Source organism: Hippoglossus stenolepis, chromosome 20 (assembly GCF_022539355.2).
Source record: "Hippoglossus stenolepis isolate QCI-W04-F060 chromosome 20, HSTE1.2, whole genome shotgun sequence".
Lineage (NCBI taxonomy): Eukaryota > Metazoa > Chordata > Actinopteri > Pleuronectiformes > Pleuronectidae > Hippoglossus > Hippoglossus stenolepis.
The window spans coordinates 11,204,148-11,217,520 of record NC_061502.1 but is presented as its reverse complement, the minus strand read 5'-3'; the positions used below and the strand labels follow the sequence as shown (position 1 = coordinate 11,217,520).

The window sequence follows — 13,373 nt, the reverse complement described above, 5'->3', positions numbered from 1 at the left end:
GCTTCAGTGTCACGGTCCTGGTTTCAGCACGTGTTGACTCACTGTCTGTCGGGACTTAGTGGGACGCGTGACTACAACGAGCCACAGTATCAATCTGAATAACGTGTGTGTGTGTGTATCCATTAATCAAGTTGTAAGTAAGTTTGTGTTTATATATGTGTGTAGGTATGTTTATATGTGTTGATCAAGTTTCAGACTTGAGACCCCTGTGTGCATGTGTGTGAATATACATCATTATGTAAGTGTGTGTGTGTGTATATGTGTATATGTATATATATATGTATATATGTGTATATATATATATATGTATATATGTGTGTATATATGTGTATATATATATATATATGTGTATGTATATATATATATGTATATATATATATATATATATATATATATATATATATATATATATATATATATATATATATATATATATATATATATATATATATATATATATATAGTGTGTGTGGGGGTAGTACACATTTAAACATGTGTTTAGCTGTTTATGTCTCCACCATGTTCCCTGATAAGCTGCTGTCTGTCTGTCTGGTGCTGGACAGATCATCTTCACCGGGTTTTTTCTCTAACAGCAGCTGCTGAAACAAAGATATAAAAGCAACACTCTTGTTTATTTGTAATAATCAGTTTGGTGATAATAACCTGTGGGTGTTATTGCTATGAACGACCCCTTTCACTTCACACAGTAATTTGACCTGTTGCTATTATATGCTATTTCCAGTTATATCCAGTATTTCCAGTACGTCATTAACGTTAATGTGATGATTCTTAAATTAGATGTCGAGTTTGTGCCAGTAAGAGAAATGAGAAGCAGCCTGATGTCGGACATTCAATGAAATGAATCCCATTTGTGTTTATTTGAAATTCCTCACTTAAGGCATTTATGAGACACTGCATAAGGACAAGAATGGACACTTGGGGGATGTAGGTTCTAATTGATGGGTTCGATGATGGTGTCATGGCAAATCGGCAACCTGAAAAATATCTCACTTGCATATAATAGTCATTCACAAATAGTCAAATTTAAATTATCGTTCTTCCCTATTGTTCCCATGGAAACTAAATGACACACCACACATTGAAAATGGCAAAAATAAAAAAGTCTAATTCTATATATTAACGTTTGCAAATCTAGCCTCGTATTACAGCCACATTAGAAAAATAAAACAACTATTACACACTCACATGCTTGCTAATAGTGTTATATATTTTTTCAAGTAAAAAACAAAAACAAAACATGAATGGGCTAATTTCACAGTCAATAGTAAATAGTAGGAGGAAGGTGATTCTACAGTCTGTCTCGAAAAAGACCCCCAAAAAGACACGTCCCCAAGTAAAGTTATATTTCTGATATGTAGCAGATTCGTGGGGGGGACTTATTTGAACATGCCCACGTATACGACTCCTGTCCCTCCTGAATCACAAATAAGACAGTGATGCTTTTTCCATCCCTCCAACTGAATCCTCAACGTGCCAACATGTCGCTGTGTGTATGATTGTGCTTTTCCCTTTAACCATACAACCAACTAAAATGCTTGTGCATGCAGTTTTAGTGTTAAAATGTTTTTTTTTGACAACATTCTTGTTTTCTTCACTTTTTATCCTGAGGGGTTTTGGCCCGAAATGAAAAAAAAGAGACAATACAGTTAAAGTTGCAGGAGATTATTTAGCATCACAACCTCATTATTCAATATAGTTTTAACGGGTGTAAAACAATTCCAGTACTATTACACAGCACATTGCTCGTAGTACATACATTAGTAAATTCATCTGATGGCATGCCGTTACCAGAGCTGTGCCCCAATGCAAAGAGAAGCACAGTACTGGCTCTTTACGAGGACCCATCTTTTTTTAATGAAAGCTGCACTGTGTCGTCTTCTCATCGCAGATTTTAAAGTTGAGTTTTAAGATAAAATGAGCTCAACAGTCAAGCCATCTCTGTCACGTGATATGAGTTGTCAGAATTCTGTAAATCAGTTACATTCATGTCATTTAATTTGATTTTGGATACAAAACAAAACGTTTGACTTAAGCTTGGTGGCACTGACGACTTCGATAAAAACAGCAATGATCTTTTATTAAACAAATAAAAGAAACTACACGGTGCAACTTAACAGTTCCGGGGGGAAATTGTGCATGAGCTCCATGTACATGTATTCAGGAGTATTTGGTAGAACAGGATATGTGTTTTCTGTTAGAGGGGAACTGTTAAAATAAGCGCGCAGTAAAAGACAGAACCAGACACAGTGAAAAGACTTCGACAGTAAAGAACATCTGACATAAACACAGCGACAGAGGAGAAGACAAACTATGAACAGACTCATCCACCTTAATCCACTTAATCCAAAAGGCATCAGACAATTTGTTTTTCGTAATTGTGCGAGATTCTACAAATTAACAATTAGCAGCCTCTGAAGACGTCTGACGAAAACACTAAACGACCGACACACTAAAACAATATAAAGGCTCTGTGAGAATTGACAAAGAAACAATTGCTGGTAGCTTAGTTCTGCTGTGTTATATTTATACAATCTCAAGTTTGTAGCACGAGTGTATAGTCTGACCTCCCTCCCGAGACATATACTGCATATCAACTCCTGCTTCCTTTCTGTGAGTCTGGCCTCCGCCTCCCATCCCTTTCCCCACTTCGTCGTCTTCGTCGTGGCCGGTCATTGGAACCTTGACCCAGCCGTCCGTGGCCAGGCCGTGTTTCTTCTGGTGTCGCTTGTAATTGTCCCAGTGGCCAGTGGTGTAGCCGCACTCCTGACACTTGTACGGCTTTTCTCCTGTGTGCCGCAGCATGTGCCGCTTCAGGTTCATGCTCTGGTTGCAGCTGTAGCTGCACACGGCACACTGGAATGGTTTGGCGCCCGAGTGCACCCGCTGGTGGCGCTTCAGGTTGGCCAGGTTCCCGCAGGCGTAGTCGCACAAATGGCACTTGTAAGGTTTCTCGCCCGTGTGCACTCTGTGGTGACGCTTGAGGTTGTCGAAGTGCGCTGAGGCGTAGTCGCACTGTGGGCACTTGTACGGTTTCTCGCCGCTGTGAGTTTTCATGTGGCGTGCCAAGTGGTTGGGGTAGTGCGTGAGGAACGGGCAGGCGGAGCAGGTGTACACCTTGTCGCTGCGCTCGCCGGGGCTGTTGGGAGACGACGAGCTGTCTTTAGTCAGCATTTCAAGGGTACACTTGGCACAAATCTGGGCTGAGGAGCCGTCCTCGTCCTCCAGGACAATGCCACACAAACGGCAAGTAAAGGGAAAAAGTGACGGGGGGAGGGTGGCACCGTCTGAAACGTCTCCCCTATTTGTCCTGTTTCCCTCGGTACCTGTGGTCGGCAGCACAGGCGGAGGCTGGTGGCTCGGAGCAGGGTTAGAGGGCGGGATGGGGGGTGGCGATGCCCCCTTTAAGCCATCGAAGGCCGACAGGAAGTCATTGTTCGGGGCTCCTAAATTCATGTTCGACGTCGGCCTTTCCACCTCTGAAACTTCACACAAAGACATATTATGTTATAAATAGTAAAACTTTATATCTATAGCACTTATTTAAACAAGGTTACAAGCACAGAAAAAGAAATATAATATGAAAGAAAATAACAATGATTTCCTATATCTATAAAAGAGAATTGGTTATAACAGCTGTGGTTATGGAGAACAGGTATCGTGTATAAACGCATACATACCCTTTGCTGAAGCACCAGGCTCTTCTTCATCGGGTCTTTGCCCGGTCACATGCCTCTTCAGAATATTGGGGCCAGGGGGGGGTCTCGGCAGAGCATCCTGTCCCATCCCAGCAGAGGGCACGTGCATGCGCTGGTGCCTCTTCAGGTTGCCGAGGGAACTGCACGCAAAGGTGCAGCTGTCACATTTGTAAGGTTTCTCCCCGGTGTGGATGCGCAGGTGACGCTGCAGGTTCACCAGCTGGGCCGAGGCGTAAGTGCACAGGGGGCAGTTGTAGGGCTTCTCCCCGTTGTGGGTCTTCATGTGACGCTTCACATGATTGGCGTAACGCGAGGAGAAGCCGCAGAGGTGACATGAGTGCAGCTTGGCCAGTTTGTCCTCGGCTGACAGTCCTTTGTCACCCATCTCGTCGTCATCGAGCTGCGAGTGGGAGCCTGAGCGAATCCCGCTTATGCCGCCAAAGGGGGAGCAGAAGTCTGTGGCTTTAGCTTCCCTGGAGGCTTTGCAGCACCTAAGGCAATACGGACCGACGAGGTCTATGCCAGGTCCCAGAGGTTCATCGCGGAGCTGACCGCAGCCCCTGCAGGACAAGTACGGGGGAAAGCTGGGCTCCGACTGGGACCCTCTGCCCTCATCCTCCCGCCCGTTGTCCGTCGTGCTGCGAGAGTTGTCTGTTTCACTTTCCATGCTGAGCTGGCCGTAGGCAGGGCTCTCCTCATCACCCAGAGGATACACAGAGAAACCAATCTCAGCAGCTACCTCTGTGCAGGGAAGACAAACAGGGGGAAAATGATTCCAGACACTGCACACGTCTTCAGCCGAGACACTCAATCTAATCTCAGTGCTGCACAACTGAGAATGAAAAAAACAGAGAGATAGTCGTGTACTACTACTCTCTAAAGGTTTATATTTGCAACCCTCCTGTCTCTCTGCATTATACAGTATGACCTTGATCAAACAGATACTCTCATTCAGATTCTCTTATGAGAAGTATAATAGTAGAGATAAGCACGGTACAGAGAGAAGACGCTCAACAAGCACCAGAGACATTTACAGATAAATCAGTCACATAGGGTCAAACACAAGAAGCAGATGTTCAGCACAAATTAATGGAAATCCTAAATTAGCAGTATTTTATAAATGAGAGGTTGGGGAACTGGTGACATGATTAAATAAAATGCCATTTAAAAAAACTATGATAAGAAATCAAGTCAGAATTTAGAAAAGGCCATTCTAAAAATCATAATAGTTACACTGACATAGCAAACAAATGAAGAAATGATTTACCATATTTCTAAGAAGTTGATACTGAAACATTCTGGACTACAACTCAAACAAATGCCAGTTAGGCTGTTTTATCACATCACAAAAATGCAATTAAAGCACCTCAAGGCACCGTCCAGTTCAAACCTTTGCAAAAACTCTCACTCTACTATTATAAACAAACAACCAGCCAAGAAAATGCATCCTCCTGAGCCCTAACTTCAGGACAGAGAATCTTTTCAGGGAAAAAAAACTAAGTAAGAAAAGTGATTTTCCAGAGAGAAGGTAACATTAGATACTCACAGCTCTTTTGAGGTTTTCAGAATAAAGAATAGAAAAATGACTTTTTCCCAGCCGGTAGAAAGAAAAGCTTCGCAGGGTTCAAAAGACAGCGGAGGCTCTCCAGCTTCAGTGCGTCCCGGCGTCTGAGAGCGAAACAAGCCAGATGGAAAACCACCTTCTCTCTCAGATGCAGAGGCAGGATGTGAGGAAGGCGAGAGTCGAGGCTGCCCTTTTATCCTGCCCCATGGAAACCCCTCGTGGATGATTACCGTGCCTAATGATAATGATGATGACTATAATGGTGAGGCTGCCGCTGATGATGATGATGATGATGATGAGGGTAGATGATGATGATGATGATGATGATGATGATGATGATGATGATGATGATGATGATGATGATGATGATGATGATGATGATGATGATGATGTTGAGGGGAAATGATAATGGCAGTGGGGTTGTGGGAGCAGAGGCAGCAGATGATGATGATGATGATGATAAATAAATGCCCTCTTATAATGGTGTCCTTGATGGTAATGGTCCTATTTTTTATTACCCTCATACAATAATGGTGTCTCAGCTCCTTTCTCTACTTTTCCGTTTTTTCAGATCACTCTCTCTGACAAAGAGGCATGCTGGGGAAATACGAGCTGGTGGAGCCGTCTCTCATACTGCCGCACAGAGGGGCTACTCTTCATCACAGAGAGAGCCAGCGGTGAATGTCCTCTCTGCAGTGCAACCGCTTCACAAATGAAGCCACAGCTCTACTTCCCTTCATTCCACGTCCTCGTGGTAATGGACCGGAAGTGAAAACGAGGGCTTACACACTAAAAGATGATGCTATTGCCCTTTCACCGAGCAATTGTAGGACAGGATTGAAATGCACTATAATGGGCCAGGATGTGTTCCTCCCATTCACATTTATTGTATAATCAATAGACACACATTTGCAATATGTGGGATAACATGTCCATGAAATATACCAACAAATAACAATAAACAGGGGAGCCAACATGCAACATTCATTAACAGAGAAACACCACAAGTGAATGGACTTTAAAGCCTACAATCATTTAAGTTTTCATTAAATTAAACCTTATTTTGTATGAGCAGTGTTCTGCAATAACCATTCAAGGTAATTCAGTTATGTTTTTGTCTGCGTTGTTAGCAGGACTGAGCAACAACTACTCAACAGATTTACATGAGATTTTGTGGAGGATGACCTCAGGACGAACCCAATAACTGTTGGTTTGGATCCAGATCAGGGGGCGTATCCTGGATTTGTTTTTCTACCTAGATTTCCCAGATTTTTCATGATTTCTCATGATGAAAAACATCTGGCCTGTTTAGGGGTCTGCTATTTATGAGTGTGTTCAATTTGGTGCAGATCCAAATAGAAAATCTGGATCTAGTGAATTTAGATGTGGTTTCCTTGGCGGAGGTGTGCTAGTTACATTCTATATTTATTTATCCATATAGTAGATTTCAATGTTATTACAGTGCTACTGGCAGTGAGTCAGTGTCTGGCTGGCTCCATTTTGTCTACAGAATCTGCCAGTGAGGGATTTCCAGGACACAATGCAGCACGTAATCCAGCATTGCTGTAATTTTAGTAAAATGCCAATAGCTTCACTGTTTACTGCTGATGCGTGACACTCTATCAGCTAATTAACGCTAATGCCAAAATGAACATTTCCTACAGCTTATCGTTTCATTTAAAAAATGTGCAACTGGTGGCTTTTATTGTGAAACAGTCACAGGAAACAATGTATGTATCACAAGGTTAAGCCCTGATCACGATCTATACAAAAAATGCTTTGACAAAGCAAGACACAAACGCAAATGTTTTGTCTGTGGAGCAGCTTGTAACGTTGTAGGGTTTAATGGAACAAGCAGGAGCAGCCACAGCGAGCTGTTTAATGAAGTGCTGCAGGCAACAGGTTGAAAACCAGATTGTGGTTGTGATAGAACAACATGAGTTTGCTTAGCTAAACTAAAGACAGATACAGACGTTGTGCCTCTGCTGTATTTCAGACAAGGTAGAACCAGTTGGTGTTTTCTGTTGTATTAAAGCAACGCTATGCAACTGTTTTACCTTAAAGAAGCTTAACAACTATTTTGATTAGGCACTGACTTGGAATAGGGAGAATTGTGTCACTTTCATTTCCACACCTCACACTGAACGTTTGTTCTTGCTCTATGTAACTTGGGTGAGCAGGTACGATCTCCTGTGAGGAGTGTGGAGCTGACTGGTAGTCGCAGCTTTAGTTGTCAGAATCAGGGCCAGCAAGTTAGAGAGTAATGCTGAACTGTAGATCAGTTAAACTGAGTTGGAAGTCATTCAAAACCAGCGTTTATCTCCAATATTCCGCGAGGAAACATTTAAAATATCACATATTCTACACAGAGTTTGGTGTGTTTGTTACAGCTCAGGAAGCCAGGGATCATGGGTAAAATCCACCGTTCAGTTGTGTGTGTGAGTGGGACTACACAGCCAACACTTTGATAGGCTTTCTTTTTCTATATGAAAACCACTTATTCTCTCAGACACAGACCCCAACAGAATCTATCACCACACATGGCTGCAGAGGGCGCTGTTGCTCAGTAAAAGTTGCATAGCATTGTTTTTAACTGCACTTGCTGTTACCATGGCAACCACAGTTGTTGCCGGATTAAACGGGACTGAAATTCCAATGAATTTTAAATGTTCAATGTGTAGAATTTAGTGACAGCAGAGAAGTTGGACATTACAACCACCTGAGTACTCGTCCCCTCACCCTCTCATTTCAAGCACGTTGTAGAGAACCTTCAACCAAACACACGCTTTAAAGCTTTAAACACTGGATTATTGAAAAAAAGAAAAGCTGATTACAAACCTGAGAACTTTTCCAGGCCTAAAATCTTGTTGTCATGATCAGGATCACCAAACTCAAGGTCTTGTCCGAGAAGGAAGTCTGTGTCTAACGAGAGGTTTCCAGGAGCTTCAGTGGTTACAGCATCTTCAGAATCCACTATAGTTATAGAAAAGAGCCGATAAACATAATTAAAATCATGAATATCACTTCGCTAACAGTTATAAAAAAAGAGTTATTTATTAATACATTTTGCATGAAAACTTTAATCTTTAATATTGTTGGCAGGGAAAAAGCAGAAAGCATATTTTCTGAGAAAAAAAACAACACTGAAGCAACTGGAGTTACTGTGTTGGGATACAACACAATGAGATGTGGCTTGGTGGGGATATGTTTTGTCAAAATGATTTAGTAACCCCTAATCCTGAAGCCTAACCTCTAATTAACCTGTAGTTAATAGCCTAACATGTTTAATATATTTGGTCTACTTATTAAAAAAAACCACAATCTTGATTTCTTAGTCTTAAAACAAATGATGACAGACAAAGCATTAAGTGCCAACATCAAGCTTAGCTGAAAGAGGTTTAGGATAATGAGAATGCTGCTTTAACCCACTGCAGATTACTCAGAGAGGGAAAGGACATAACTCTTCTCTTTTTATGTAAAAGAGCAATTTCATGAGCAAAAACAAATGAACCACTAACTGATGACAAATTGAACTGTTTTACCGCAGCTAAAGCTAATGACGCCTGAAACATCAAATTGGCCTCTCAAGCTTGATGGAATCAAAACAACTATCACACAGCTGTCACTCCGCCATCAGGCCAAGTCAAGGACACAGTCAGGCTCAGCCCCTTTCAGGCAAATCCTTATATACCAGCCTCATGCTGCCATCTACTGGTTGTTTTAGTGTCTGACATTTAATGACAATAATATTCATGAGGATGCAGGATGTTTGTTCTCACAGAGCCACACCTCTTATTAGATTAATGTGTGGTTATTTAACAGCTCAGACAATTACAATCCTGCTATTAAATGCTGGGCCGAGGGAATGGGATTACATTACTTGAAAAAACTATTACCGCAAATAGGAACACAAGCATGAATCACAGTAGTGAGTCATGATGATTACATCTCCTTAGCCAATTTGTTGTGGGTTGGTGAAGATAGAAAGTATTCAAACAAATACCATCCTTGAACTTATATGTGAGCATGGATTTCTCACCCTAGCGAGAGGTTGCAGGGTCTGTAGCATATGAACTCCACATGTAGCGACTTAAACTGGTAGTATTTTCTATTTAATTTCAAAGCAGATATATCTTCGAGACAGATTCCAATGCAATAAAGAAAGGAATTTGCTCATAACGAGAAGTTGTAGTTGTAACTGTGTTTATAGAAATTAGATAACTCAAAACATGACTTCCTATGCAACAGTGTGTCGGTATGATGCACATGAAACACTTCCAAGCACTCAGTCAACAATGCCTGGTGCCCCGATGTGGAGAGAATAACAGGAAACACATGGTAATCATTCAGGCCAGCATTCACATGAACTAATCACTGTTAGATGAGTTATTGTTTCAGCGGCTCGGTTATGCTTTGACCTAGAAGTTTGAAAACAACAACAACCTGTGAACACAACACTTACACTTGACTGGCTGTGGATTCTGCTGTTTTTTTCTTGGCATCTTCCAGTCAGCCTCTCTCTGTTTTGCAGCGCCTTCTTGCAGACTTCGACAACCATCAGCTCATTCTCGTGTGTTTGGAGGATATTCTGTAGTTGTACTACAGATGCAAGACAGAAGACAGGACGTTAGATGAAGATAGGGATGCATATAACAATAAATAAAAATAAAAAAACATTAGTATGCAGATTCTTTGGCACTATTCACTGTTACTTTGTTTAAAAAAAATTGAATTTCTTAAAAAGATACTGTCTCATTAACAATTCAAAACCAATACAGATACAATTTTCTATCAATTGGGGACTAAGAAAAGGAAAATACTTGAGAATCTGTGGCATTCTTCCTTAAAAAACGATACAAATACTATAAAAATGGTGGTTATATCATTATTATAGACACGACTAAGCCACCAGACAAGCTATAGGAGGACATTTCATGATATCAAAAGCAAGAACAAACTCAAATCAAATGCAGACTTATGTTTAGAGCGGTGCATGAATGGACTTTACGTCCAAGAGACGTCGCACAAGAAAACAGAAAAAATGTAGTTTCAGAATCTTATGTTGAGTGAATTCTGTACAAATGTAGCCGTCAGTGGTATAATAATGCTTTTTCATATATGTGATAGTTGTATTGTAAGAGGTTTGTCGAGTATGTGTAAATGTGTGTCTCTCTAAGTGTGTGACTGTGTGCGTGTGTCTGTGAGTGAGTGTAGTCTTGTGCTATTATGTTATGACGTAGGTTGTAATGACATTATTGTCAAATGTAAAGCTTTTGTGGACCCGAGGAAGAATAGCCGATGGGGGATCTTACTAACCGACTAGACTGAAATATTAGGTGATCAACTTGTATCATTTCAGACCTCAAATCAAATCAAAACAAAACAGATGGCAGTGATCACACTGTTTTCTGGATTTGATCGAGTACCCATTGTTCTGGACAACAAGACTACAGTGGTGGTGTCATCTAAATGAAACCACTGCTCATAAACAGTGAATAACAGATAAGTTGTCATAACTGTAGTGTAACGTGGGTGGGTGTTTTTAGCTATTTCACCCTGTATTTAAATTAAACATCTCACAGCTCCTTATTAATCACTTACAGCAGATCCATTGTGTGCTACAGTGAAGCTTAATGGGGCTATATTTGCATAAAAAAGTAATTAACACGCTGCAACAAAGCATTTCGCACAAATACACTGATTCGGACGAGATCTCTCACGGCTAACAGACAGTGCGGGACACACGTGTCACTGTGGCGGTGGGAGCTGGTGGTTTTTCACACTGTAAACAAACAGGAAACCCACATTTAACCACCGGGCTACCTTAACAAAATGGCTAACACATTAGACAGAGAGCAATCAAGCGAGTCAGCTTCACACAGACGTGTCTTCGTGTAGCCCCGCTTGGCTAGCTAATGTCGCCGCTGCACAACAGGACGTGTCAGCTGAGTCTGTGGAAAAGTGCGTGAGCTGGTGCGGGGCTCGCCACGACCCCAGCGCGGGGAACGACTGACCAGTGGCATCTTCAGTGGGTGGAAGAACCAGCCGCGGGTGTGCACGTTAACCTGCAGCTACGTTAGCCGAGCGGCTAATGTCAACTTCACCGCTTAGCTCTCATGCTAACTCACCTAAAAAACGTAAATATTCCTGTGGGCGGAGGTGGTGTCTGTGGTCGGTGAACGCGCCATCGGCTGCAGAGTGTGTGTCCTCACATGAACGACGCCGGGAGATCCGCCATTTCTTCATGAGCCGCGGTGACAAAGAAAGGCAATTAATGCTATTTTTCATAACTTAATTGATTTTCTCGTTCGCCCGCGATCCAGCTGCAGCGGCGCCGCCACGTCCGGTCCCGGCCCTTCAGAGTAAGAGCGACAAAGCTAATGTCATACAAATAATAATAACTTTATTTATAAAAGCAAGAAACGCAAACATAAGAGAAATGACAATCAGCAGGGTGCAATGTGACAAGGGGACCAGATACGCACGTCCAGGTGGTGGTAAACAAGGTAGTGTTCACATTAAATAATAAATGTGGAGCTGTGTTAGACAGGGTCAACAATTCTGGGATGTAGCTAATATGAATGTCATAAAACTTAAATTCAGCCCATAACTGCGCATATTATAAAGCTAATACTGACTGAATGCTGGTTTATTCTCATGGAATAATTGTTGATTTGTAAAATTTTAATCGTTATAAGAAACACTTGAATATGTATTAATCAACTCAAATTGAATTTTCTTTGGATCTTGACTAAGTATTTGTTTCAGTGGTCTCAATGTAAATATAGGAAAAAAATTGTTCGCAAAACCAAACGTTTCTACAGAAGACAACAGCTGGAAAGTAATTATCTCACCTTGTTTACTTAAAGAACCTCATTTAAGTACTTTACTGAAGGTATTGTTTTATTTTATAAGTATGTACAAAAGTTACTAACAGTGGTTTACTTATTTTTATTAGATTCCTTCCAGCCCTGTTGCTTTTATTCTGAAGGCCTGAGGTGCTCACAGGACGCTGTATTGTTGTTGGAGATTTGAACCTTGATTCTGTTGTAAACATTTCTGTTCCGTCTGTTGGGTGTTTCCGCTTCCGAAAATAATTTCCGGTTGCTGTGCCGCACTGAATCATGGTACTTATAGTTCTTAGAGATAATAACAGAAATGTCCTTGTTATGCTCTTGGTTAGTGATTTTTTTTTTGTTTTTTTACAGTTCTGGGGCTGTGTGTCTGTATTTAAAAAAAAAATTAAAAAAATTCATAGAATGAAATGAAATGTTACGATAGACTAATACAGTTGTGGGCTGAGCAAATGATGATTTAGCAAACCTATAGCCTAAAACATTAAAATAGAAAAAATATTTCTCTGTTTTGTGGCATTTTACCTCAGGATTGCATCTACATTTTACAACAGGAATAAAACATTATTACCAAAAATCTATATTTTCCTCAGAAAGCATTTATTCCCTCCTATACAGTTACAATAACAACAACAGTATAAAACACTGTATACAACCATTACACTTACAGTTTAGTAAACATAAAGGACTTCAGGATTACCTTAAACATTTACAGGTTTTTCCATCGTGTACTTTTATAATATATATCCACAGCTTTAAAGTGTGTTACGCTGTCTGTTCTGTTTTCATCAACATAATCAGGGCAGTGTTTGTTTCAGTGTGAGCACTCAGAGTCTCGGGAGCTTCAGGAGACCCAGAGGAACAGGAAGTGTAACAGAAGACACGTCATCTCCCTGTAATGAGCACTGGATCAACATCATGTACATTTTTCATATTAAATCAATGTGTAATCACAAACCCATGTGCAGTCTGTGTACATTTGTCTGTGATAACAGTGCCAGGGCCTTTTGTGTTTTCACAACTTTATTCACAAACTTGTATCCATAGAAACATTGCAGGTATGTGCTCGACACATAAAATAACCAGCTTAAGTGAAGAGAGCAGTTAAATGAACAGAATATGGATACATAAATATTAGTAAATAGTAAAGAAAAGTTTGTTATTGGTTGGACACTATTTGGACAGTTTAGTTGTTGTTTTAGTGTCTTTAAGCTGTAAATTAAATTCCAGTGAAATGAA

The 13,373-nt window shown here is 40.8% G+C and overlaps 1 protein-coding gene across 2 annotated transcripts; it reads right to left on the bottom strand.

Annotated features, from left to right (window-relative positions):
• Positions 1 to 840: 840 nt before the first annotated feature.
• On the bottom strand, positions 841 to 11,649 carry znf513a (zinc finger protein 513a). 2 transcript variants are annotated; one of them, XM_035143357.2, is made up of 5 exons: positions 11,409 to 11,649; positions 9,743 to 9,879; positions 8,119 to 8,253; positions 3,699 to 4,457; positions 841 to 3,503 (listed from the first exon to the last, which is right to left on the bottom strand). In XM_035143357.2, the coding sequence occupies exons 2-5, from the start codon at positions 9,780 to 9,782 to the stop codon at positions 2,545 to 2,547; spliced, it is 1,893 nt and encodes a 630-aa protein (XP_034999248.2). In that variant the 5' UTR covers positions 9,783 to 9,879; positions 11,409 to 11,649; the 3' UTR covers positions 841 to 2,544. The 2 variants fall into 2 exon arrangements, with proteins under 2 accessions (XP_034999248.2, XP_047194184.1); XM_047338228.1 differs by lacking the exons at positions 8,119 to 8,253; positions 9,743 to 9,879; positions 11,409 to 11,649 and adding an exon at positions 5,263 to 8,097.
• Positions 11,650 to 13,373: the final 1,724 nt, after the last annotated feature.